The sequence below is a fragment of the Marmota monax genome, unplaced genomic scaffold (genome assembly GCF_021218885.2).
Source record: "Marmota monax isolate L192 unplaced genomic scaffold, Marmota_monax_Labrador192_F-V1.1 WCK01_AAM20220418_F8-fsc00007, whole genome shotgun sequence".
Lineage (NCBI taxonomy): Eukaryota > Metazoa > Chordata > Mammalia > Rodentia > Sciuridae > Marmota > Marmota monax.
Window position 1 is genome coordinate 4,119,922 of NW_026692781.1, and position 27,160 is coordinate 4,147,081.

The 27,160-nt window shown below is 41.3% G+C and overlaps 1 protein-coding gene across 2 annotated transcripts in view; it reads left to right on the forward strand.

Moving 5' to 3' along the window:
* The window catches only part of Cers6 (ceramide synthase 6), a 298,174-nt gene extending 272,589 nt beyond the window's left edge, over window positions 1-25,585 (forward strand). The window contains exons 9-11 of one of the 2 annotated variants that reach the window (XM_058580155.1): window positions 16,233-16,389; window positions 16,995-17,018; window positions 19,493-25,585. In XM_058580155.1, coding sequence (XP_058436138.1) covers window positions 16,233-16,389; window positions 16,995-17,018; window positions 19,493-19,645 — 334 coding nt within the window. In that variant the 3' untranslated portion in view covers window positions 19,646-25,585. The remainder of the gene's footprint in view (window positions 1-16,232; window positions 16,390-16,994; window positions 17,019-19,492) is intronic. The other variant, XM_046447442.2, reaches the window with a different exon arrangement.
* The last annotated feature ends 1,575 nt before the right edge of the window (window positions 25,586-27,160 follow it).

Below are 27,160 nucleotides of genomic sequence, written 5' to 3' on the forward strand. Positions count from 1 at the left end.
CTGTGTTTTCATTTATCTCTAAGAATTTTTTAATTTCCTCCTTGATGTCTTCTATAACCCATTGATCATTCAGTAACCTATTGTTCATTCTCCAATTGATGTATGCTTTTTCCTTCCTTCTTTTATCGTTGATTTTCAGTTTCATTCCATTATGATCAGATAAGATGCATGGTAATATCTCTACTCCTTTATATTGTCTAAGAGTTGCCCTGTGACATAATATATGATCTATTTTTGAGAAGGATCCATGTGCTGCTGAGAAAAAAGTGTAACTGCTTGATGTTGGGTGGTATACTCTATATATGTCAATTAGGTCTAGGTTATTAATAGTGTTATTGAGTTCTATAGTTTCCTTATTCAACTTTTGTTTGGAAGATCTGTCCAGTGGCGAGAGAGGTGTGTTGAAGTCTCCCATGATTATGGTGTGGTGGTCTATTAGACTCTTGAACTTGAGAAGAGTTTGTTTGACGAACATAGCTGCACCATTGTTTGGGGCATAAATATTTATGATTGTTATGTCTTGTTGGTGTATGGTTCCCTTAAGCAGTATGTAGTGTCCCTCTTTATCTCTTTTGATTAACTTTGGCTTGAAATCTATTTTATTTGATATGAGTATGGACACGCCTGCTTGTTTCCGAAGTCCATATGAGTGATATGATTTTTCCCAACCTTTCACCTTCAGCCTATGTATGTCTTTTCCTATCAAATGCGTCTCCTGTAGGCAGCATATTGTTGGGTCTTGTTTTGTGATCCATTCTACTAGCCTGTGTCTCTTAATTGGTGAGTTTAAGCCATTAACATTTAGGGTTATTATTGAGATATGGGTTGTTCTTCCAGCCATATTTGTTTATTTCTGTTACTAAACATTGTTTGTTTTCCTCTTTGATTGTTTCCCCCCCCCCTTTACTGTCCTACCTCCCACTGTTGGTTTTCATTGTTATTTTCCATTTCCTCTTCCTGTAATACTTTGGCTAGGATGTTTTGAAGAGATGGTTTTCTAGCTGCGAATTCTTTAACCTTTTGTTTATCATGGAAGGTTTTAATTTCATTCTCCATCCTGAAGCTTAATTTCGCTGGATACACAATTCTTGGTTGGAACCCATTATCTTTCAGTGTTTGAAATATGTTATTCCAGGATCTTCTAGCTTTCAGAGTCTGTGTTGAAAGATCAGCTGTTATCCTGATTGGCTTGCCCCTAAATGTAATCTGCTTCCTTTCTCTTGTAGCTTTTAAAATTCTCTCCTTATTCTGTATGTTGGGCATCTTCATTATAATGTGTCTAGGTGTGGATCTCTTATGATTTTGCACATTCGGCGTCCTGTAGGCTTCTAGGATTTGGGATTCTGTCTCATTCTTCAAGTCTGGGAAGTTTTCTTGTATTATTTCATGGAATAGACTGCTCATTCCTTTGGTTTGGAGCTCTGTACCTTCCTGTATCCCAATGACTCTTAAGTTTGGTCTCTTAATGTTATCCCATATTTCTTGGATGTTCTGCTCATGGTTTCTTAACAGTCTTGCTGAGCTGTCTATGTTCTTTTCCAGTTGAAATACTTTGTCTTCATTGTCTGATGTTCTATCTTCTAAGTGTTCTACTCTGTTGGTAGTATTCTCCATTGAGTTTTTAAGTTGGTTTATTGCTTCCTGCATTTCTAGGATTTCTGATTGCTTGTTTTTTATAACCTCTATCTCCCTGTATAGTTGATCCTTTGCTTCCTGGATTTGTTTGCGTAATTCGTTGTCGAAGTGATCTTTCATTGTCTGATTTTGCTGTTTAATGTCTTCCTTGATACTCCAGATCATCTGAAGCATGTATATCCTGAATTCTTTATCTGACATTCCATCTGCTGCAGCTGTTACCTCTTCTAAAGTTGCGTTGACCTGCATTGCTTGTGGTCCTTTCTTTCCTTGTCTTTTCATACTGCTTGCGTATCTTTCCTGCAGGTGCGGGCGGCGGCTCTGCTCTCTCCTTATTCCAATTGGGGTGTCGTGGCTACCACGCCGGCAGGTCACTGGGCCTGTTCTGGGAGCTGGTGGCGGCTCTGTTCTGCCCCTACTCCAATTGGGGTGTCGTGTCTGTCGTACCAGCAGGCCACTGGGCCTGTCCTGCTGGTCGGTCGCAGATCTGCCCACCTTTCGGGCACGAGTGGAGGCTCTGCTTTGCCCCTACTCCAATTGGGGTGTCGTGACTACCCCGCCTGCAGGATGCTGGGTCTGTTCCTGGCAAGGGAGGCGACTCTGCTCTGTCCCTACTCCAATTAGGGTGGTGTTTGTACCCCGCCGGCAGGCTCCTGGGCCTGATCCGCCGGTCTGTTGTAGGTCTGCCTACCTTGAAGGCGCTGGCGGCGGATCTGCCCTGCCCCTCCTACCACGCCTGCGGACCCCTGGGCCTGATCTGCAGGTTGATCACTGGTCTGCTCACCCTGCGGGCACGGGTGGCGGTTCCGCTCCACCCCCACTCCAATTGGGGTCACGTGACCACCACACCGGCAGGGCCTGATCCGGGCGTGGGATAAGGATCTGCTCTGCCCCTACTCGAGTTGGGGTGACGTGTGTACCACACTGGCAGGCCACTGGGCCTGACCCGCCAGGCTGTCACAGGTCTGTTTACCTTGCAAGTGCGAAGGGCGGCTCTGCCCTGCCCCTCCTACCACGCCCATGTACTACTGGGTCGTGGGTCTGCCCACCTGGCGGGTGTGGGTGGCGGCTCCGCTCCGCCCCCTCTCCAATTGGGGTCACGCGGTCACCACGCTGGCGAGCCGCTGGGCCTGCTCCGGGGGCTGGCGGCGGCCCGGCTCCTTCCCTCCGGCTCGAGGACAAATTGAGGAGACTCGGGTGACTGAGCCTCACCCCCCTTACCAGAAGACCAACTGCTTATGTCACCGCTGGTATTGATGAAGATCTCTCCTCCACCGCTTTCTGCTGACATCAGATCTCTGCCATGTTGGTATCCTATGCGAATGGCAGCATTTCGTTCCCCTTGCCAGGCAACCCAAGCAATGGGTGAGTCCTGACCTGCCCTCAGCAGGACCCGGACCGAGACACAGTTTCCGCGGGCTCCTAGCCCCGGTCCAGGGAAGTTCCGGGAGCCGGAACTCGGCCGCTCCGTGCTCGGTGTAAGCTCCTATAAGTGTAGGCTCCAAGAAGCAGCCCCCGCGGGCTCAGTTCCGGGAGCCGGAATTCGGCCGCTTAGTGTTTGGTGTATGCTCTGATAGTAGCAGGGTCCAAGAAGCAGCCTCCGCGGGCTCCGCAGCCCTGAGCCAGGGCGGTTCCGGGACGGTTCCGGGAGCCGGAACTCGGCCGCTCTGTGCTCGGTGTAAGCTCCTATAAGTGTAAGCTCCAAGAAGCAGTCCCCGCGGGCTCAGTTCCGGGAGCTGGAATTCGGCTTCTTGGTGTTTCGTGTTTGCTCTGATATTAGCAGGGTCCAAGAAGCAGCCTCCGCAGGCTCCGCAGCCCGGAGCCAGGGCGGTTCCGGGACGGTTCCGGGAGCCGGGACTTGGCCGCCCCGCGCTCCGTGTTCACTCCGATAAGATCAGCTTTTAAGAAGCCCCCAGGCGCTGAACCCTAGCAATCTGTCTGCAAGCCGCAGGCGAATTGCAGCCTGAAATTACCTGTTCTATGGCTGAATGAGCTGCGGTCAGTCAAAAACAGGTGTGGTGACGTCAGTTTACCAACATGGTGGCTGCTGGCCTCCTCTGTGGTCTGACCGGTGTGGAGAACCGAGATGGACCGCTTCCTTCCCCGTCTCGAACCCAGAATTCAGCCCTGAGTGCGGTGCTTGCGCGTCTGGCAGAAACTGCAGCACTGTAACCCTGCGTCTCTATCCCAGCGCGCCTTGCAGACTCTAGCCGCGGGGCGATTTGCTGAATAAGCAGTTTTACCCTCCGTGCGACAAACCTCTCGCGTTTGAGTCCCCGTAGCCGATCCTCATGCGATGGAAATCCTTCCTCCAGGTTCCGGCACACCCCACTATTGCTGGAAATTCCTAACAAGATATCCTTTAGCCGTCCTGACTTGTCATACTCCCACACAGTGAAGCAGCACACGGGGGTAATGCACTCCCCTCGCCGCCATCTTCCCTCTCTCTGGTCAATCTCCGTGAGCTATGTTTTAGTCAGCTTTTTTGCTGCTGTGACTAAAAGACCCAACCAGAACAATTGTAGAAAAGGAAAACTTTATTTGAGAGCTCACAGTTTCAGAGGTCTCAGTCCATGGATAGCGGGCTCCATTCCTCGGGGCTCAAGGCGAGGCAGGGCATCATGGTAGAAGAGTGTGGCAGAGGGAAGCAGCTCATTTTGATGGTCAGAAAGCAGAGCGAGCTACTGAGCTCACCAGATACAATTATATACCCCAAAACCATACCCCCAATGCCCCACCTCCTCTAGTCACACCCCACCTGCCTTCAGTCACCACTCAGTTAATCCCATCAGGTGATTAATTCACTGATTGGATTAAGGCTCTCGCAGCCCTATCATTTCTTCTCTGAATTTTTGTGCATTGTCTCACATGTGCGCTTTTGGTGGACACCTCACATCCAAACCATAACAAGCTCACAGCAATGTCAGATTAAGAATCCAGGAGCTAGAAACAGATTGAAGACCTCTTATCCACTATAGTACCAATAACTGACTCTTCCAAATAAGTTGGTTACCTTTTCTAAGCAGAGAAGGGACTGATACTGTGGTTTAGGTGTGGGTTGCCACAGGGAATTTATTTATCACCCAGGTCCTGTGCAAGTATGCACAGCACTAGTGGATGATGGGGAGGAAGCTGCAGGGTCTCCACATCCCTTCTCTGCAAATGAAGCCATCCGAAACAGCTTCCAAAAGATTATTGACAAATCAAGCCCTTAATCTAGAAGCACCACCCACTGATTTCCAAATCATTGAAGATTTATCATATTTTTTACTGTAAATTCAAACTTCTCTTCCTAGAAAGACTTTCCACAAAATGATACCAACTAGCATTCCTTCCTTGACTTATGAGTACCCTTTTAAACTGTCAAGATGTCTTGTGATTATCCTTTGTTTCTCTAGCCTACAGTGCTATTGCTCAAAGTACCCCTGCTTGCTTGGAACACCTGTTATATGTAAGATATTGTACCTTAATAAGTTAATGTGTTTCTCCGATTCTCCTCCACTTATTTGTAAACTCTTGAGTTTATACTGAGTCTCATCCATCATGAAATCCCTCAGTATACAATTGCACTGGTGGGCAAGGGGTGACCCAGGTGTCTTGTAATTTTAGAAGATGTCTTTTTTTTTTTTTTGTATTCAACATATTGGTCATAGGAGGAAGAATTTAAGAATATTGATTGTGTTTGACACTGGAATTTTTCCAGTAATGTGGAATTAGATAGCCCATGCTTTAAGCCTGTACACAGATTGAAAATTAAAGAGAGTAAATGATAAAATCTGTTGCTGGTAGCTTTCAGACTTGATGGATGGAACAGGAATGCAAGGTGAGGACTACAGATTCTCACTTCTATTGCCAAGACATGCCTGGCCTGGTTTGTGTATCCCTGACAACTTCGTTACATGTAGAAGCTGGTGACAGAGTGTGACAAGGAACTTGGCCCATTGCTGGCCATAGCAGCACAGCTGAGTGCTTACCAAAGAGTCCCTGCGGCCTTTGTGTCTGATTTGCATGTCCTGCTGCCAAAAGCTAAAGTTCTGCACATTGTTTGCTCTCAAATATTACATCTGCCCAAAGCCTTGATCATTCATGGGCTCCTTCCTAAAGATGAGATTTTGTACTTTCTCCCCCTAATCTTCCTACTTTCTTACTTTTACCCATATTTCTAAGAGTTAAGCACAAAAGAAAATCTCCCTCCTCTTTTTCTTGGCCTTGATCATTAGGGTAAATTTGTGTGTGTGTGTGTGTGTGTGTGTGTGAGACACTCAATTGAGAAGAATTTGCCTATACATGTGTGGGACATCTTTTGTGCAAAAAAAAAAAAAAAGAAAACATTAGAAAAAGTGAAATTTTAGCTAAATATAAAAACCTAAGAATTAATAGAGCTGTTTATGTTAGAGTTCAAGAAATCTTTAGTAATCCTCTTGTCTTAGATCTTTATTTTGTAGATGAAGAAACACAGGCTTTGAAAAAAATAGTGAGAGTCACAGGATCGAGCTGTCGAGTGCAGGAAGTGAGCCTAGAGCTCAGGCGTTTTGCTTCTAGTTCATGCATTAGACTCTGCTGCTGGCTCTCTTCTGAGTCCACTCACTTCCCACCCACACTCCCAAACACATCCATTATAGTCTGCAGCACTGTTCCAGTAGTTAACATTATTTCAATTTTATTTTAATCCGAGGACTGTGTTTTTGTTGATTGATTGCCTTATTCTTATTCAATCCATCTAATTTCACGTGTGTTACCTTTCTCTCAAGCTTATGAAGCCTGCAAGAGCGATTTTTTTTCTTATCTAAATCTCTGCATTTACTCTCCTACAGTTTTTCCCTCTTGACTTTGAGCATCTTACAATTCAATTCCATGAATTCTTGACTTATTCTGGAAGAGATAGTTCTTTTTTAAAACATGTTTGTTGTATCTCTCTTGCCAAAGATAATAAATATAATAGGATGAGAATGTCCCTCAATATAGTAGACCTGTGAGACACTTTCTCTTTGTAGGAACACTTCCAAACTTTTCAGGGACATTTTTCTAAGATAAAATTAAATATTGAATCCTGGAAATATTTAAATTAAAACATACTTCAAAAATAGTACTATTATACTTCCAGTGGAATCCAAGTATGTTGGAAAATTTCTGCATACCAAATCACATCCTGACACACAGAGCTACCTAGAGGCAGCTGCATCAGTAGAAGTAAGAGATGGTGCCTTCTTTCCTACCCACCCCACTGCTTCCACCCTCCCTATCTGCTAGTGAAAGAGGCTGGCATGGCTTGGTATTGGGCAGAATTGGGGACAGCATCAGAAGGGGGATGCCAGAGCAAATTACAGAGGCAAAAAGGTTTTTTGGAGGGTGGAAGGCCAAGCACCAGACCCTGGGGACCATACAAAAACACAAAGTCCAGAAAGAACTATGAGCCTGAGTCTCTGAGCAAGAAAAACATGAAATAGCAGAATAAGGAAGTTAGAGAGGAACAAGGGACAGCAAAATACTCTTTAGCATACCTTTTGGACATGCTAGCTGGCATGTGCAAGGTGAGTGGGCCTAGATTTCTTAAAGGGCCATAGGTCCTGCATGCACTAGAGGATATATATTTTACATGTATAATACATAATATTTGTTAAGTTTTAAGAAAAATTTTAGTGATTTCAAATTAGTATATTACAGGTTGAATATCTATTATCCAAAATGCCTGGGACTGGACATGTTTCAGATTTTAGAGTTTGGGGGTTTGGGGAATTTTTGCATAGACTTTACAGTTGAGCATCCCAAATCTAAAAATCCAAACTGCTCCAATCTGAAAATACAAAGTGCTCCAAAACCCAAATGTTTTTTACCATCATGTTAGCACTCAAACATAATTTCTCAGCATTTTGATTTCAGATTTTCAGATTGGGATGCTCAGCCTGTAGTTAAGGCACTGCCCTAGGAAAGCTAGTATCTCCTTGATACACAGAGAAGTCACACAACCAGGCATGTGGGCAGACAGGGCAGGGCCAACCTGAAGTCCTGACACCTGGAGTACCCCCTTCTTTTCTAAAGAGATGCCAATTCTCTTCAAGGTTCCACACAAAACAGTTGGGGTTTGATCCCTGAATAATAAAATACTGAGATATTTTCCCAGAGCCCAGACTCTACTGGAACCTTCTGGAGGGATTTTGAGGCATTCTTCCTGTCTTGCCAGCTTGCACGTGGTGGCTCCTGAACCTTAGTCTCAGCTCTCGTTTGCTAAAAACTTAATGAAGAGTACAAATTCTCCATTTTGATGCAATTTTTAAAAGAGAGACACCTAGAGATAATGTGTTTAGATTTAAAATAACAAAGCCTTTATATTGGGACCTTGGATAATTAAATACTATTTTGGGATCTTGATCTTCTGACCAAAAAAAAAACCCACCAGTGTTATATATATTATATCTTCTCTCCCACCTTTATAGGTTAATGACAAGACTCAGTCTAATAAAATGCAAGGTCATTAACCATCTGTCCAATGAGACAAAGTATTACTGTAACTCAAGCTGTCTTAAACCCTTCAGTTAACTAGATATTGACATACTTCACCAATGCTTTCTAACCCTTCATGTCCAGGGATACTCATTTGAAGTCTACACAAGTAGCTCCCAGCACAGAGGTGTGTAACTTGGTGCTGAGTGCTTTGTTTCCTTCTTTAGGGAAAGTGCAGACCACATCATTCCCAGGGGCTGTGACCAAGGGACTGGCCATGTTCCCCACCCCGCTGCATGTTCTTCTGGCCTCAGAGTGTCTCTCACATGGGAGTTCTTTCTGGCTTGTTTATGAGACAATACAAATGACCCCTCCCCAGCAAGGACATGAACAGAAAACCAAGAAACGAGTAACTAGATGTTTTAGTCAGCTTTTTTGCTGCTGTGACTAAAGGAAAGAGGAGCAAACCTTTGTTTGGGGGCTGACAGTTTCAGAGGTCCCCATCAGCAGATAACAGGCTCCATTCCTCAGGGCTCAAGGTGGGGCTGAACATCATGGTGGACGAGAGTGGCTGGGGGAAACAGCTTACGTGGTGATCAGGAAGCAGAGAGAGAGGGAGGGGGAGAGAGAGAGAGACTCCACATGCCAGATAAAAATATATACCTCATGACCACTTCCTCCAACCACACCCCACCTGCCTCCAGTTACCACTCAGTGGATCCCATCAGGGATTAATTCACTGATTAGGTTAAGGCTATAACCCACTCACTTCTCCTCCAAACCTTCTTGCATTGTCTCACACATGAGCTTTTGGGGGACACCACATCTAAACCATATCACTAGAGCAACTTCTCTGCGTTCCTGTTGTAAATAGTCACACTGGAGATGGAATCTTCATGCCAGGCAGCTGTAATGCCAGAAGCCACTAGAGTCCCTCAGAGTGGGTTCAATGAATTCTAAGACCCACCAAACTTTTCTGCTTTACCTCAATTAATTGATTAAATCTAAAAACTTTAACTAATGCTGAAGCAAATAATCACACAAAACCAGAGTTCCAGATCGGTATGTATGTAGCCTTTATTTTCTCACATCTTTGGGGGGAAAAAAATCCCATTCCTAGGGAAAGGGAGAAAAAACGAGGACAATCATGGCAGCCTCGGCACGGGGGTCATGCCCTGCAGTTGGCCCTGCTAGGAGCGGTCCCTACAGTGGACATGAGGGAAATAAGCCCTTGAGGGAAGAGTGTGCACATTCGGGAAGGTTTTAGAGCATGTTCTTCCATTCTGCCCTACAAAGATGGGAAAATGATTTTAAACTCTTTTAGAAAACTGGAGGAATGAGATGAACCCCTGGAGTTTCTCTCTTAGATTTCTACCTGCTCAGCAGGATTCAGCCTTATCTAACCTTTTCTCAAATCAAGGATATTTGAAGATATGCATAAACCTCAGCCCTCTCAAAGAGGAAAGCAAAGGAAGGGCACAGGTTGGCACTCCCATTTTCTAAGCTGCATTTAGAAAGAGATCTTTGATTTTGTGTCATGAGTATTTCACATACATGTCAAGACTGGAGTGAAGAGCATCACATGAGTTTCATTAATGGGGATAATTCTTTGGGGATTTAAGGCTTAAATGGGGTGGGACAAAGTGGGAAGACCAGTTAAAGAAACCCAAATGGATCATTTAAGCAGGAAGAGCCTGAAACATAGCTATTAGAAAGCAGATTCTGAACCTAAAAGATAACCCATCACAGGACACCAAAGCAGGGAAAGACAGGCCAGAGGGAGAGGTCTTCATGAAGGCTGAGCTACACAGGTACACTTTGGCATGTGTGTGGGCTGGCTCTGAGCACGAGCAAAGGGTGAAGGCTGAGAAAAGGCCTAGAGAACTGGGAGATCAAGCCCAGAGATAGTAGAGTCCAGGGCCCAGATCCTTATGCAGTGAGGTTCAAATCCAAATCCAGTTCCCCACCCACCTGCCTCATAGCTTTGACCTTGGGAATGTTATTTATACTCCCTATGCTTCAGTTTTCTCACCTGAAAAAATAGGGTTATCAGTTGTAGGAACCAGGCAAAAGTTTGTTTTACCAGCCAGTAGGCAGCAAAGAAGTAGGCAGAGGGCAGAAAACAGGTTTGCTAGAATCAGGACACATCCTGAAAGACACAGCCCTGGCTAGGATGACTCGAGCTAGGAGATCAGGAGCATAGAAAGGAGTCCAGGCAGGAAGGGGTTAAGAACATAGGCAGACAGCAAATGGGCACCAAGAGGCCAGTGACTCACTTTGAGAAAAGCCTCTGGCCCCAGCCAGGAAGTCACCAGTTACAAACTTGCTGCGATCAGGGACTGATTACTAACTCCAGCTGGGCTATGACCAAAAATAAAAATAAACTAATAGACCCCATACTTGATTTGGATACAGACACAGAACTAATGTGTCCATTTTTAATTAAAAGAGAGAGTTGACCATGTTCAGGTTCAGATTCCTATCAGGGATAAAGAAATCACTTATGTGTTTGCTACAGGCTAATAGGTAAGTGAAACTATTATTCAAAAGAATTAGGCACCAACCCACAAGCTACCTAGAAACTGTCCTCCCCAACAGAGAACACACTAACAACACCAGTGCTGTGCAGAAGTCCATGACTGGGTAGGGGAGTCTTGTTGAAAACCAGCAAACTGCAAAGATGCCTTTCAGCCATGTAGCAATCTATACTGACCAACTCTTGACCAAGATGTCATTGAGGCCTGGAGTCTTTATTAGAGAAACTGGTACACAAGGTTTCCTTGTAATAATGAATTGGTTACCTGACTTCCAGGTTTTAAGTGCCCATGGTTTGTATTAAGTGTAATTTTAAATGCATTTCTATTAGCATCTGCTTTACAATGGGCAAACATGCTAGTAGATTATTGGCACTCTCTGGGCAGAATCTACATTTAATTTATGTTATGTGTAGGTCAAATGCACACACATGAGGAAATATACAGAAATCTGGGTAAATAATGACAAGACCATTCAGAAGCTCTGGAGTAAAGCTTGACTGCAAAGCACATTTTACTTTTCAAGGTTTCCTCACTAGCATTAGGTACTGCTCTTCAGAACAAAGCCCTGACTCTGACTCCCTGCTACAGAAGAAAGCCTGACTCTCTTTGGATACTTGATGTGGGTCCAATTATTGTGGGTTTTTCTAATAGAACATTCAGCCCAAGCTCAGAGAGAACTCTTTGGTGGAGAAAAAGGGCAGAGGCAAAGTTTGTGGTTACCTGCCATGACCAGGGGCCCTGGTCTCATCAAAAACATCTACCTTTAACTCAACCACACAATGAGATGACCTGGGCTGTCTTTTAATATCTCAATTACCACTGTGTGCTCCTTCCTGTGAATCACCAGTGTTTTTAAAAGATATATAGCGCTGAAAGGGAGAATGTTCATCCAGCTTTACTATAAACAACAGCAGAATTAAACTCTGACTTGGAAGAATGCAATAAGAATGAACAAAATTAAGCACTGGAGCTGGCTTTTCTGAATGAGATGCCCCTGGAGGTCTTTTCATGCTGTGTTTTGACATTATGAAACTTCTTGAGTCCCCATCCTTAAGGGAAAGGCAGAATGATTTAAGTCACACTGCTGCTTCCAATGCAAATGAGTACAGCCTTAAATTACATATTAAACTGAAACAACGCTGTTTTCTTTGTTTAACAAGAGCTTGTAAACTCTCCTGCATGAATGCATGCATCCTACCACCACATATCCTGTATAATATTTCTGTGATAATGAAATTTAAGATGAATTCACAAAAGGTAAGAATGAACAAAACTAACTATAGGGCATAGCCAAATTAAATTCTTATGATTCATTAAGCAGCTATTAAAATAACCCACTAAGTCTAAGTTACTGGGGTAGAAAACAGTGTATCTGCACATCACCAGTGAATTGCTTGAGCTCAGCCTTGCCCAGCAGGTATCCATTTCTGCCAAGTCATGCAGGGAGCAAAAGTCTCAGCCTGGAGCTCCTTCATCCCATTAGTTGATGAAATTTTTAAAAGGGATGGTGTAATCTGGAGATCAAGTGGTTTCTGTCCTGGGGCTCCCCTCTGACAAAATGTTCTGGCAGAATAGGTCCCTTTGAGCATGCTTTGTGCAAGTGTGAAGCGCCATCTTCTGGTTAAGCGAAGCCTAACATGAAGGGAAAGAAATGGTCTGTTCTCGTCCCTTCTGCCTCCACACACTCTTCTACTTGAATTAAGCAGCAATAGAGGTTTGACGCTATAGAGTAATTACTATTTAGAAAACAAAAATAATTCATTTTCTTAGAATCAATATGTTGATCACAAATTCTTGTGGATTCACTGATATCAATGATAATTCAAGCTAATAAGTTGCAAATTGACAGTGTACAAGTATTCTTTTTGGCCCACAGAGTACTTTCTTCCATCTTATTCTATTGAGGTATGGTTCACACATGCAGTGTAGAGCATGAATCTTCAGGGTGTGGTCTGATGCTCGGTACATTACATTTGTACATTTTTACATGTATATAACACATGTAATCATTACCCAGATCAAAATATGGAAGTTTCCAGCATCCCAGCAGCCTTAGTCCTCCCTCAGAGATGACCACCATTCTGAACTCTGCCACCATAGATTTGTAATGGCATCACTAAAGTACAAACTCCTAGCCCCAAACCCCCAGAAAGAATTAGAATGCTATAATTACCATTGTAATAGTTTTTCCAGAATGTTCCTAAACATTCTGGGCTTAATGTTTGCTTGCAGAGTCCTGGTGTCAATGTTCTTTCTCTCCCCAGTGGAAATTCCTAATATATTATTTTTCTTCCCTACCTTGTCACTGAGAGAGACATCTCTTCGGTGTACTGAGTATATTTTCCCAAGTGTCCCTGCAGGCAGCCAAAGCAATTTTTGAAGAAATTCTGTGGCATCTCAGAGGTGCCACTGACTGTCATGGCACAGCGGGTGAATTCTGATGCAGCATTTCATAAATGAATGGGAATGCCTTGTTGCCCACAGCTGCTCTGACACCTTGTTCAAATTAAGCCAAGCAGTAGCATCTGTCCTGGAGTCATAATGGTGAGAAAGGATCTCAGCTTATAATCCAGCCAAGCCTACTTAATAATGAATAGCACAACACAATCACTGTTGCTATTATACACCACCACTTTCCATTCAAATGAAACTAAGTTCTCTCTGAACATCAAAATATATAGTTATATATCAAGAAGCAGAGCCAGTTTTGAAATGAAGTTGTTATTTCAGAGCTTTCTTGCATGTATTCGTTTATTTGATTGTTGGATAAGCAGACACACATTCAATCAACAACCATGGTAGCAAACACGTTATTTTCTGGGTGTTTTGCAAGATGTCAGAAACAAAAGTGAAAGATGTGCGGGTCCTCCCACATTGCCATGAGTGGAGCCTTGTTTAGCCTGCAGGCTGGCATTTAAGGGAATCACTACCTCTCTTAGAATAAACAAGGCAGCAATATAAGCATTTTTCTAATGTAGCCCTTTTCACAAATGACTTGTATTTTTTCTAATTATTTGTCATGACTTTGGAAAATAGAAAAATGTAAAGAGGAATACATAAAAGAAAAGTCTTATTGTAATAGCTTCAATTAATTTCTTTTGTGAACTTATCATTACACCCCCCTCCCCCTCTCTCTTTTCATGTGTACTTCTTGGAGTTATGTTTTATACCATATTTTCCTCTAATATTAGAAATTCTCAAAACACTAAAACTTTGAGTGACGTCACAATTTCTGGAATAAGAATGAAAACTGATTTATTAACCATTCTCTATTATGGGATATTTTTATCATTTGCTGTTTTTACAATGCTTATAGATGTTTTGTTTGAAATTGAGTCTTTCATTTCCCGCCATACTCAATGACCATCTAGAATCATGTTAATTAACAATGGCAAAACTGGCTGTCCCTGGTTTGTTCTTGATTTCAAAGGAATTAAACTGGTATGAGAGAGTTAAAAACCGTAGTCTTTTGAGTTCTAATTTTTAAACATCAAGAGTAGAGAATTTAACATTACCAAGTATCTTTTAGGCTGTTGAAATAATTACATTGTACTGATTGAATGGATATGAAAATTATATTAGTTTAATGTAAGTCCTCCTTCCTCAGAGTGAATACTATTCTATCTTGCATTACTATACTTTTAGCAAATTGTCAAATTAAATTCTATACTATTGTGTTTAGTACTGAAGGACATGTATCTGTTATGCATTGTTCTTTAGAGATGACTGGTTTAGCAAGATTAAAAATAAACTGTCAATCATTCTAGTCTATAAGTGGGGTTGCTGAAATGGAGGGCAGGCAAACAATTTGTGTCCCTTTTTCATCCTCCCTTTTCTTCTGACCTCTCATCCCCAGTTGTCACAGGGATCTTCCTTTTGTGACTCCATGAAGTACTTTCCTTAACCTCTCTCTAAGATCTCATCAAATCGTTTCTTAGTTTTGAATTCTCCGTATTGCCTTCTGTTCTCGTATGAGTGGTGCATGTCTTAAATTTGAGAGTTTCCCATCCAGCCCCCTTAGCCAGCAGTGTCCTCTACCTCACCCATCCTAGAGAATCAGATTGGTCCCAACAATGTGCTGAAGTGACAGGGATGAATGGCGCTTAGATAAGTTTTCTTGTGAACATCTTGTGATCTCTGAACCAGCCCTGTGCCCACTGAGGAGCAGAGCAGAGGAAAAAGCAATTCCAAAATTATGTGAGTACCATGCTGCTCTGGGCAGCAGTATGGGTCCAGAAGACATAAGTCACTTTCCAGGGACATGGCAAGAGGACACAGACAGAGACCAGAGCAGGCCCCAGGACTGGCCCCATGTGTCTGCTCCAGGTGGCTGCTCCATCTAGTTTTGCTGTAATGATAGAGAACCAGCTACTCCAAATAATGTCCCCTGACTCATATACTACTCCTATATACTTTTAAAACTAAATACATTCCTTATGCTCTAATAATTTTTGTTTAAAAAAATCCTCTGAATATTTATTTCAGGACCTCACTTCAAAATAATGTCTTTCAAGTTCAATTCTTTCCCAGGAAAATTCCCAGCCTTGCAAGATGAAGGGTCTTCTAGTTGCCCCCACACACTACCTATAAGCCTGATCCCCCACATACTCTAATTCCTACAGTGTGTGGCAAGTGGTTTTCATTTAACTCGTGTTTCTGGGATTTATCTTTTTTTCTTGTACAGTAATATTCTTGAATGGTATTATTCATACTTACTGAAGGGCCAGAAGCAACCTTAAAGGATCATGCAGACCTTTTCACAAGTAGTTAGGTATGGAATTGCATTCAAAAAGAATGAAAATGAATGGAAGAAATGGTGACAAAAATGAAGGGGAAATCAAATGACCCAGCAATTCTGGTCATTTACTCAAGATATGTGTACTAAGAGTATACCCATGCTCTTAGCAGCATTATTTGCAATAGTCAAAAGGTGGACGTAACCCAAGTGTCTGCTGACAGACAAATGGATAAGCAAAATGTGGCATATGTATATATAACTCAGCCTTGAAAACGAAGGAAATTCTGACACTGGCTGCAACTTGGATGACCCTAGAGGGTGTTCTGCTAAGTCAATAAACCAGTCACAAAAAGACAATGATTATATGATTCCATTCACATGCAGGGTGATGTCTAGAGAATTCAGGTTCACAGAGGTGGGAAGTAGAACAGAGGTTCTGCTGGGGGCAGAGAGGACTGGGGATGGGAGGTGATCACTTTTGCAAGAATCTCAATTTTACAAGATAAAGAGTTCTGAAGATGGATGGTGATGACGATGACACCACAAGGGGAATTGACTTAATGCCACTGAATTGTACATTTAAGAAGAGTTAATATGGGAACTTTTGTATTATAGGTATTGTGCCAAAATTTTTTAAGTGAACAGGGGGAAAAGTACACTATTAGAGCAAGAATCACAATTCAAATCAAACCACCAGGCCAATGCTCCAAGCAACAAATCTTCCAAGCACCTTCTCTTCAGACCACCCTTCCTGGAAAGAAGTGGTTTGGGGAGTTGTTGGCCTTGTGCTTCCAAGAGGTCACTAGGATCCCTTGGAGAGCAAAGTGAAATGCTAAGTTCAGTAATTACTTTCTTCTTCTTCTTCTTCTTCTTCTTCTTAGGGTGTTAAACACCACATTATTTGAGAGCTGGGAGATCGTTGGACCGTACCCTTCCTGGTGGGTTTTTAACCTACTGCTGTTGCTAATACAAGGGTTGAACTGCTTCTGGTCTTACCTGATTGTAAAAATAGCTTGCAAAGCTGTTTCAAAAGGCAAGGTAAGCTAAAACTCACTTTTTGATATGTCCCAGAAAATTTTGTGGATTGGTTTGTTTTGTTTCTCTGAAACAACTGTTGATTTCAGATTTCATTGAAATTGATGTTGTTTCTTCCAGATTGAGCAAAGCCACATGGAAATACAAACTAAATTATTTTCTTCCTTTTGGTTCACTTTTGAAGTCCTTATATTGCACTAATGATGGTGTCCAGTGATCTGCATGTGAAGGTTTAGTTTAAATGATGGTGTATCATTTGTTGTATTCTTTCTCTCCTCTCTCTGTCTCCCCTGGTCCTTCTCTATGTCTTTACTGAACAGAAATTTAACAAGTTCTTTCCTTTTTTTGAGAAGAGTTATTTGGTGCAGTATGCCAATTAAAAAATATATGTGTCTCAAATTGAAAAAATAAATACTTTCATGACTTGTCCAGCAACATTTAGTTAAATCTCTCTATTGGAAGTGAACTCATGGGGCTGACTTGCTTAAAGCTTCCTTAAAGTTTCCTGAGCCTCAGTCCCTTTGTGTAGAACAGTGACTTTTCCAGATTGTTCTCTATGACATTTTCTTACTTCGTTGTTTGTTCTCTTCCTCCTGCCACCCTGGAAGGCTGGGAAGTGGAACCCTTTACATGTAAGTGTCTCATACTTTCTCTTTCCCTTACCTGGGTGCCACGTGCCTGTTGAAGGGACCCTTAAATGCTTTTGCTTCATGCATATTGTGTGTCTCATCTGTCAGCACTGACTAGAGGCTTCATGTAAGGCGTGGTTTCCACTTAGCTACAAAGAACATTAGGAACAGCTCTGCCCATGTGTATGAGCCTGCAGTCTCTTAAATTTTGCATGATCCAACAGAGGAATTTCTTTCATTGGTGTTTAACATGTTGACCAAAACACAGACCAAAGTGAAGTGGGAGAAATAAAACTAGTTGAGAAGTTGGGGAGGATCAATGTTTTGCAGAACAGAGGCCTGGGGATCAGCTGTCTGCTGAATCTACACAGCCACAGGAGAGCCCTTGACCTCCTTGTCCTCTTGAATCCTCACAGAGCTGATCCCCGCCCCCTACCAGCAGAGACAGGGCATCTAGTCATGTACAGTGAAGCCAGTTCTCAGCATCAGCTCTCACATATATCCAAAATATTTTGATCAATTAATGGCTTGGAAGCTTAAGTTTACTTTTCCCTGTGACCTCTTATGCTTTAAGACGAACATGTATATTTATTAAAAATTGATTTGGGGGAGTGGGTATAGGGGATTTAACCCTTGGACATTTAATCACTGAGCCACATCCCCAGCCTTTTTTATTTTTTATTTAGAGACAGGGTCTCGTTGAGTTTCTTAGGATCTCGCTAAGTTACTGAGGCTGGCTTCGAACTGCAGTCCTTCTGCCTCGGCCTCCCAAGCTGCTGGGATTACAGGCATGCACCACCATGCCCAGCCTAAAAATATTTTTATGCTCATTTGGATACAGATTAAAGCAACATTCACAATACCATCAGAATGATAATAACTAAAGATACAGAGGGTAGGATGGATTAAATAACTTGTATCTTTTTCGCACTGCTGTTTCCACCTGATGTATCATCTTCCCTCTATCTTCTATTCCTCATTGTATCTAAATTGCCCTTCCTTTGAAGGTAACATAAGTATAGATTTTTTCAACTGCAATCAAAAATAATCTCACTAGCCATGCAAATGTAAATTCATCACTCTCCGCAATTTTCCATTAGAAGCTTAATTTATGACTAATGGACTTAGAAACCTAGTGGAGCTCTACAATAATGCTGTCTTTGTGATCCATGTTTTTAAAGCTGATATCATCTCCGTCACATTGATGTCTCAGTTCTTTCAGAATGGTCTGTGTGAGTTCACTCTCGTCTCCAGGGAAACTGGAGTGAGGTTCATTTACTCCATCACTGGTTGGAATGGAACTGTAGTTTCCAGCATTTACTTTCTCCTGTCCCCTCCTCTCCTGGGAGAGATGACATTCTCTCACAGTAATGGTAGCCCCTCGAGTGGTAGATTTCAGGACTCTCAGGTTGCTGTGGTGGTGGCACAGTAGAAGATACGATGGGAAAAAGCCCCCAGTTTATTCTGAAATACCTACCAGAGACACTGCAACCTCCACGACCCAAGAAAATCCCAGAAGACCAGATTGGAAGAATTTTATAAAGTTAGGCCAACAGGGCCCTTTGGCCACCCCCCAACCCCCTTAAAAATTAAGTAAACTATGTTCAGTTATTCAAAGATCTTAAGATCTGGGGGGAAATGGTGACCATAATTTAGATTTATGGAATAGGAGTGTCAAGCTATTTTAATTTTTAAAACAATACAATATTTCCTTAATTTCCTCTAAAATAACTTCCTTGCTAGATAATAGGATCTTTTCATCCTTTATGGTAACATATAGATTGCCATTCTGGTAGACCGAAGAAATTGACACTATTGATTGAAGAAATTGGTCAATTTGGGAGGATCTGGGCAGTGGATTTTCCCCTGGAAATAGCATAAGCTAGACTCACCTAAAAGATTCTTAATATGGCTTCTGATGCCATTAGTTGATATGTGATGTATAAAACAAAATTGCTAATTAATATTAGCAAACAGAAAAGCAGATTAAACCATCAAAGAGTGTGTTACAAAACCACATGGGAATGATTTTTTTTTAATGATCTAAACTAGTGAATATCTGTATTAGTTATGGTTAATTGAGAGCTGACTTTAAATAATTCTCAAGGAAAAGCAGTTATTAGAAAGGAAATTGATGGTTTGTATCCAGTTTCTGTGATGCCATTCCATAGTAGAGTATGCCACTTTTGAGTAAGAGTAGAATTCATGTTTTCAATATCCAAAGATACTTTAAAGAGGTCAACAAGTCCAACCCTGTGATTCCTAAATGCACCTACTTTCCTTTATAACTGACTTTGTCACCCAAATTGTATCTCTCCAGTGAAGGAGAATTTGTTACTATGGCAATGTTCTTATCCTCTTTGATTTTTTAACATTTGGATCAGTTTATCTTCATGTAAGATTGCATGTGCTTCTGAGCATGTCATACTTTGAGGTTTCTTAGAGGCTGGTTACACTTTCCATCTTGTGTTCTACAGGTGTCCAAGGATGATCGAAGTGATATTGAGTCTAGCTCAGATGAGGAGGACTTGGAACCTCCGGGGAAGAACCCTCACACCACAACAACTACCAATGGGACCGGTGGTACCAATGGGTATCTCCTGACCGGTCCTTGCTCCATGGATGATTAATTACTCAAAACTATACATCCCGAACAAAGTGAACTGTTTGTTCCTGGAAGTATTTAATAAGTTGCAAATGCAGTTCCTTTCATGATATCTCAGCAACAGAAACAAAAATTAGGATTATCAAAGCATTTTTGAATAGTGCACTGCCATATGTCCTGTTTGTGAATGAAGAAGAAATATCATTCTCTATATGTAGGCATGCTATATGTATTTGACACAAGGGAACAGTATTTGCATTTGTACTGTCTTAGAATATTATTTATTTTTTTGTATTTGTTTGTAAATCTGTGGACAAAAAAGGGTTTCCTCACTCCTTTTACTCTCCGGGTTCATGACAGTGAAGGAGATGCTCCATCTGCTTCTGCCCCTCTCTCTTGCTGTAGTCCAGTGTGCTGTGAACCTCAGCTTAGTTTGTCACTTAGCACAAGCAAAACCCAGCGCAGAACTCTTGAACCGCTACAAATAGGTTTGCTTTCTTTGTGTAACTGTGCCCATTTTGAAGTTTGCCTATACAGTTGGTGACCATTCTCCAGTGTAAAGTATAAAGGATGAACTAGGTTTTTAAAATGTCACTCATCATGGTCACTGAGCAGTTCAAGTTAAACAGGGTGTTCTTGGGGAACTGTTTTGAATTTGCATCAAATCACTTTGGAATATATTTTATTTCTTGTGCACGCAGCCAAGATTTCTTCATTGAATGTTGTGGCCAGTTGAGCTTTAGCCTTGTAGTTTACAGTTTTTTTTTTATTCTCTGTGATGAGGTGAGGGCTCTGACACTGAAGGAAGATGTCTCCTTAAGCTCATGGCTACAAATAAAGAAATTACGGTTAATGTTGGGAATTTGCTCCACATTCTAGGAGTAACAAAAGAGAGCACTGATTTCAACCAGATTTTGCCACTACCCTTGTGATTGGCACAGTCTTCTGTTATATCATGAGAAAAGAAGCCAAGTGTATTTGGGGACAGAAAAAGGAGTCTTTCAAGAGTTGGCAAGGGCCACTTCCAGGGCAAAGCACTTTCTTAACAAACAGCTCTCAAGGAAAAGCCTATCTGGTATCAGACTTGATGTTTTTATTTTGCCAGGCAAAATAAAGCCAATGGAAGATAACTGGCCCATTGCTTTTCTCACCCACAATGACGTTCTTGTTTCTAGAAACTGGGCAGTGTTGCACTCCAAGTCCTTTTCATTGGCTTCTTTGAAGACTTGTTTATTTCCAAGAATTTTGTTCAAATGGAGGTATTTCCAGAAAGACAACAGAAAGTCTTTTGGACAATGGCAATATCAGTGATGAGGAAAATTACTGAATTATAAATCTCCATAAACGTCTATAGCAGTGTTATTTGTGTATGGATTAAAAAAAAATCATACACGTCAGCCAAAGATTTTATCTCTTTTCTTCTAAATTTTAATAAGAGGGAATAAAATGGGATTATAAATACTTATTTTACAAATGAAAAGACTGTCACCTAAAACAGGAATCCAAAGCAAAAATGCAGTAATATAAATGTGAGAATTGGCACTGTGAAGACAACAGCAAAATCTAGAGAGAGTGCATGTCCCATTGCTTAAGATCATTCACATTTAACTCGATTTTTTTAAAAACTTAAATCTTTGTGCCCACATTTTGCAACTAGTGAATCAATAGTTAAAGAATACTCCCAAAACCTCTCACTATAACATTAGATCTTTCCCTTACGATATAGTGTTTGTGGTATGGTCCATAGTAATAATCAAAGAGGCTTAGAGCTATGTCTGTTGTTTATATAGGAACAGTGAACTCATTCTGCTTGTGGAGCCTTATTGTTTTATTTCATGAGACAGACAAATGTCTAGAAGTGTAATTTGTGGATGGTGGAGATTGTGAGGCCAGTCACAGAACACCAGAAGTATTTAGTCATCAGAATAAAGCTCAAAAACAGGCTTATTTTTTGTGGGGGTAAGGGAGTACCTGAGATTGAACTCAGGGGCTCTTGACCACTGAGCCACATCCCCAGCCCTATTTTCTGTATTTTATTTAAAGACAGGGTCTCACTGAGTTACTTAGCACCTCACTTTTGCTGAGACTGACTTTGAACTCATGATCCTCCTGTCTCAGCCTCCCCAGCCACTGGGAACATACAACACTGCACCCAGCTCAAAAGCAGGTTTATGGGGGGGGGGGGAGCAGGTTTATATAAAAAGTGCATGATAGCTGAATTTTGAGAAGGTGGAAGTTTCTCATCAACCAAGGTATAAACATAGTCACCTGACTTTAGTGTCTGGGAAAGTCCTCTGCAAGGGGGAAATGAACTAGAGAAACACCACATGTCCCAGTTTAACAATATGACAAGATTCAGCCCAGAGGAATGATTTAAAGATCATCTTATAACTTAAAGATTTAGAAGAGGTGCCTAAGATGAAGTAAATTGATTCCTGTCCTTAGCAAAGGCAGATCTAAACAATCTTTTGTTTTTCTCAGAAGTAACTTATAAGGATGACTGGGGACACTCAGTTTTACTGGATGACAACAACTAAACACAGTCTTCTACATGCCTATAGATTTTTTCATTTCATACCTTAGGGCAAAGTGTTGTTTTGGCTAATTAAAATGGAATGGGTAGGCTTTTTATGGTGTAGAATTATGTATCTCTGTCCACTGCTCTCCTATGTTGGCCTGATAAGGCTTGAGAGAACACTGCGTGAGGTATCTTATCCAACTGTGCCAGGCCATGGCTTTTGGAGGCGTATTTTGTAAATTCAGCTGTAGGTTAGTGAGAGTGTTGTTTCTTGTTCATTAGCCTGTGGTGATGTCTCCTTCCTCCTGGTCACATTCAAACCTTCCCGGGGTACCAAGGAGTATGTAGAAAGAACTCTAGAAAGAATAATATTTTTAATCTCCAGTGTAATAGCTTTTCTAGATCTCTTAGTAGGGTGAGAAGTAGAAAATCAAGTAGAATTTGGCCTTGGGTTAATAAATGATATAAAAGTCTGTGATCTATTGTATGTATATGTATGTTTCTCCAAAAACTGATAAAATATTTCTCCAAAATATCATCAATTCATCTTTGTCCATATTTTTGTCATAGAAATCATCTACCATGTACAAGAGAAGCTTCTCTTCTCCTTTGGTCTTGCTCCCTACACAGCTGAGAGTAGTAGAACCCATTCATTCTCTTTGCCACAGGGCTATATATGGTAAAATACAGGTCATAGAGTGCCTGTGGTCACACAGAAGCCAAACATAGTTTATGTTTCCAAATTCAGTCCTATGGATGTTGAAAGAGTAGAGGAGCAACTATCAGTATTGGGGGTTATTTGAGTGTTCGTTGTAAAAAAATGCAAATGATTGTCACTTGCCCAGGTTTTATTAAAGTCCTACTCCTGGTGGGCTATCTATCATACAGATGGTATCCTGAGCTGCCATCAGATAATGCCACAGTATCTGATAAAAATGAAGGAGGCAGAAAAGGTAGTCAAGAGCAAGATCAGATCAAATCATCTTTAGTGAAAATGGCAGGTGAATCTCAAAATGTCCAGTTCTGTTGCCAAATTTTCCACTGACTACAGTCATGCCCATATGGTAACATTTTGGTCAACGTTGAGCCACATATATGACTGTAAGCCTATAAGATTATAATATAGCCTCAGTGTGTAGGCTGTACTATCTAGGTTTGTGTAACTATACTCTCTGATATATACATAATATTGAAATTGCTTACTGACTCGTTTCTTAGAATGTGTCTCTGTGGTTAAGCAACATATGAATATGTTTGATAGAGTTTGAAATTGAGCAAACTGAATTCCTTCCTCTTAGATAGAAAGGATCTGAATCTTCCACTTTGTATTTAAATATCATGTTCCTTGGGCTTAGTAAAAAGTAGGACTTCATTTCAGCTTCTTGAGTCTTTGCTAAAGAACTCTTCAGAGAGAAATTTATGCCTGCTTATGATGACCCCAATCTATTCATGATTTTGTATTCGTAGTTAATTTTGTCTCTATCTTAGAAGCATTAATGCCAAAGTTGCCTGAATATTTGAGTATTTCTTAATTTGACTTAAAAAAAAGTATACAGAATAATTCCAAAGGTGTTAAAAAGGTTCCGTTTATCAGTCTGTGTGATGGTGTTTTCATTATATCCAGAGAGATTTCAAGAAATCATTTGGAAATAAAAGCTTAAATGTTTTCATTTCATTTTGATATTTGAGTTTCTTAAGGTTCTAATAAGCTTGCTAATTGCCTTGTCTTTGGCTGATTTCTACTTTGTAAATACTTAATAATAGCCCAGAAATGTTTCTGACATCCCAATAAGGAAAATAAAAAAATTTAAATCAGATCTAAGTCAACCTGATGAGAAAGGGATCATGTGGCACTCTCAGGTTTAGGTAACTTGTTTATAAAAAGAAGATTCAGGGACCCTCAGCTGTTGCCCTGGCCAGCTAGCACACTGGCCACAGGAGGAATGATCATAAGCAGTTCATTAATTGCAGTTCTTGAAGAAAAGGCAACAAGATGTTTTTCTTAAATAACGATGTCCCCAGAATCAGTTGAGGTTTCTCTTGGAATGAAACTGTGCCATTCTCAGGTTGCTATGCAATAATTAGCACTAGTTCACCTGCCACCTTTTAGTTCTTCCTAGTGGTAGGCCAGAGAAGGTCCCTGGGATTTCCTTTGTGTGCACAGCACCTCCCACCCCTAGGGGGTGCTCAGTGGGTGCTGAGAAGCCCTATCCACTCTGCCATTTCAGCTCCTCTAATAAATACTCAGAGGTAGCATACCTGATACTGCTTTTCATGGAGAAAACTGTATTGGAGAACATAAAACATCACAAATATTGTTCAGGAGCTCTGCAGACACCCAAAAGAGAACCTTGGTCTTTTCCAAGTTATTTCCAACTTAATTTCAATCCAAAGCCTTTGAAAGAGATGCATCACTAAATGGGCACACAGGGGAGACCCCATCAGGTCAAAGAAATTTTAAAAGTCTCTTCATCCAGATGTCTCCCCAAAACTCGAGCACTCTCAGGATTGCTCAGGAAGTTAGCCTAAATCTGTATTGTTTATCTCATTCACTCACATTCCTTTCAACCTTCTGGAACCCTCCCTCCATGAAAGAAAGCCAGGAGGTTGTCATTTTTCTGTTTTTGAATTTTGAATAGCCTTTGCATCAGATGTATTCCCACACCTCTTCCTCTGCCTGATCCCATTTTTCTAGGGAAAAAAAAAAGTATTGTGCACATGTGTGCATGCACCTGTAACACAGGTCCATGAGAGCTAGGCTTCCTAAGTCAGTTGTGTAGCCTGAAAATCAGGGAACAACAGCTGATAGTGTGGTTTCTTTGGCTGGTGAAAATTAGATTTCATTCCTTTTTGTGTGTGGTGTGCATATGTCCTTTTTATCTGCAGTAATTGTTTTAAACTGTCATTGTAAACCTGCCCTTAAAAAGTTAAGGATTTTCAAGATGAGCTGGAAAAAAAAAAAAAGCTCTATATTAGGAGCAATTATGTGATGATTCTGAAACTTCATCTTAGAGCTTCATTAATTTAAACATAGGAAACATTCTCAAGTTTGACACAAAGTTTCCTAAAGTCCCTCAGAGCCTTGCTTGAGATTGTTATCAGCTCTGTCCACATAATTGTCATTTACCTCCATAACCATTCATGTCATGGAAGGGGGTGGTGGTTAGTTTTTGGATTTGATTTTTTTTCGATTTTCAGTGAGAAATAGAATAAGTAACAAAAATCTTTCTTGTTTTCTTAAGACAATTCAGTGCTTGAGCATCTCTGTCAGAAATGAAATGATGTACTGTTAGCCAATTAGAATTATTTCATGTATTGTTATTGTGTTTTGCTGATTTTTATATGAAAATATAATTATTCATTCTTAATATCTGGAAACAATCATTATTATGAGAATCATTTTACGTTGGAAACACTTTCATAATAAAGATAAGTCTCAAGAGTTCAGCCTCAGTGTCCTGTACTGAAAGCGCTAACCAGCTCATGTTAGAAATCCATCACACCTTCCTGGCTGGGGTTATATCAGGGCTCACATCTTCGCAGTCATTTCATACAAACCTCCTCAAACCCAAGATCTCTACCATCATTGAGGAAGTAGTGTTATATTACGTTGTGATATACTATATTACCTCTAAATTAGGATATAAGGGTAGAGGGTGTGGCTCAGTGGCAGAGTGCTTGCCTAGCATGTGCAAGGCTCAGGGTTCAATCCACAGCAACACAAGAAAATAATTAGGATATAAAAACTTGAATGGTAAATTTTATGAAGCACTTCTTTCTGAAAAAAAAATTTACTAAGGTAGCCATTTAAATGTCTGAGATTGTGCTGATTTTTCCTAACTATAATACAGGCGCTGAAGACCAACAGCCCAAAGAATATGAAACTGCCCCTCTGCATATTGTTTCAGAAGAGCTTGTTGATGTCTCCTTCTCTTTGCCTGGGCCCCATATTGTTAGACTCTTATCCTCTTTCTCTGTCTTTGCTGTGAAACTCTGTCTTGCCTAAACTTCTCTTCTGAACTCACATCATCTATTATCTCAAAAACCTTAAACATAGCACAAAAAATGCAGCCACATACTCTCCAACACTACCACCAATATTATAAAAAATGAAGCACAAACCCCATTTTCAATAATCTTATATTGCAACCACTCTCAACAATAATCTGCCTGCAAGCGTAAGTTATTATAATAAATGTAACCACTAAAATTTCTCTGAGGCACAAAAAGATATACCATATGAAAATATATCCATTGAGAAACCATGTGCTCTTCAGACTCTGTTAACGGGATGATCTAACACTGGGAGCATCTCTCCCACATGGCCACAGTGCAACTCAGCTTCTCTTTGACCCTTTCCTTATTGCCAGGGCTGCCACATCCAACCCAGGCATATGTTATTTCTTCCCCCTGATTCTGTTTCCACCAACCCTACAGTTGCTTCAGCAGGAAGAATGGCAACAACATCATCATAAAAAAGGGCAAGACAATGAAGCAGGGCAAGACAATATCAGAGATTGGCATGCACCAGGAGGTACTTGGACATTGCTGGTCCCTCAGAACCAACTGTCTTGGAGGCAGAGCCTGGGACCCATACCTTTGTTATTCCCAAAGTGCTGTAGCATGAGGGAACTAAACATTCCTAAGCACTGATATTTTTTAGATTATGTAAAGTTTATAGTGGTGGAAACCAGAAGGACTTCAATAAAAGGACTACTGTTAGGGGCCTGGGCTGAACTACAGGACAAATCAGGAAGCTCCTGAGGCTGACACCAGATGCCACTAAGAAGAAGTCCCATGGAGGCGAAGTCACCCTGCAAGGGCTATAAACCTAAATGGGGTGTAGACACCCTGTTATCTCTAACACCTTGCTTTGTGGTGCCACCTGATGACTGAACTCAGCCAGAAAACTGTCCAGGAATAGATGTCCACTGCAAGGTTCAGTATTCCACTGTGCAGAGCAGGGCAAAGAACAGATCTGGAGGCACTGAACCAAAGAAGCAGCAGAAATTCAATATTGCT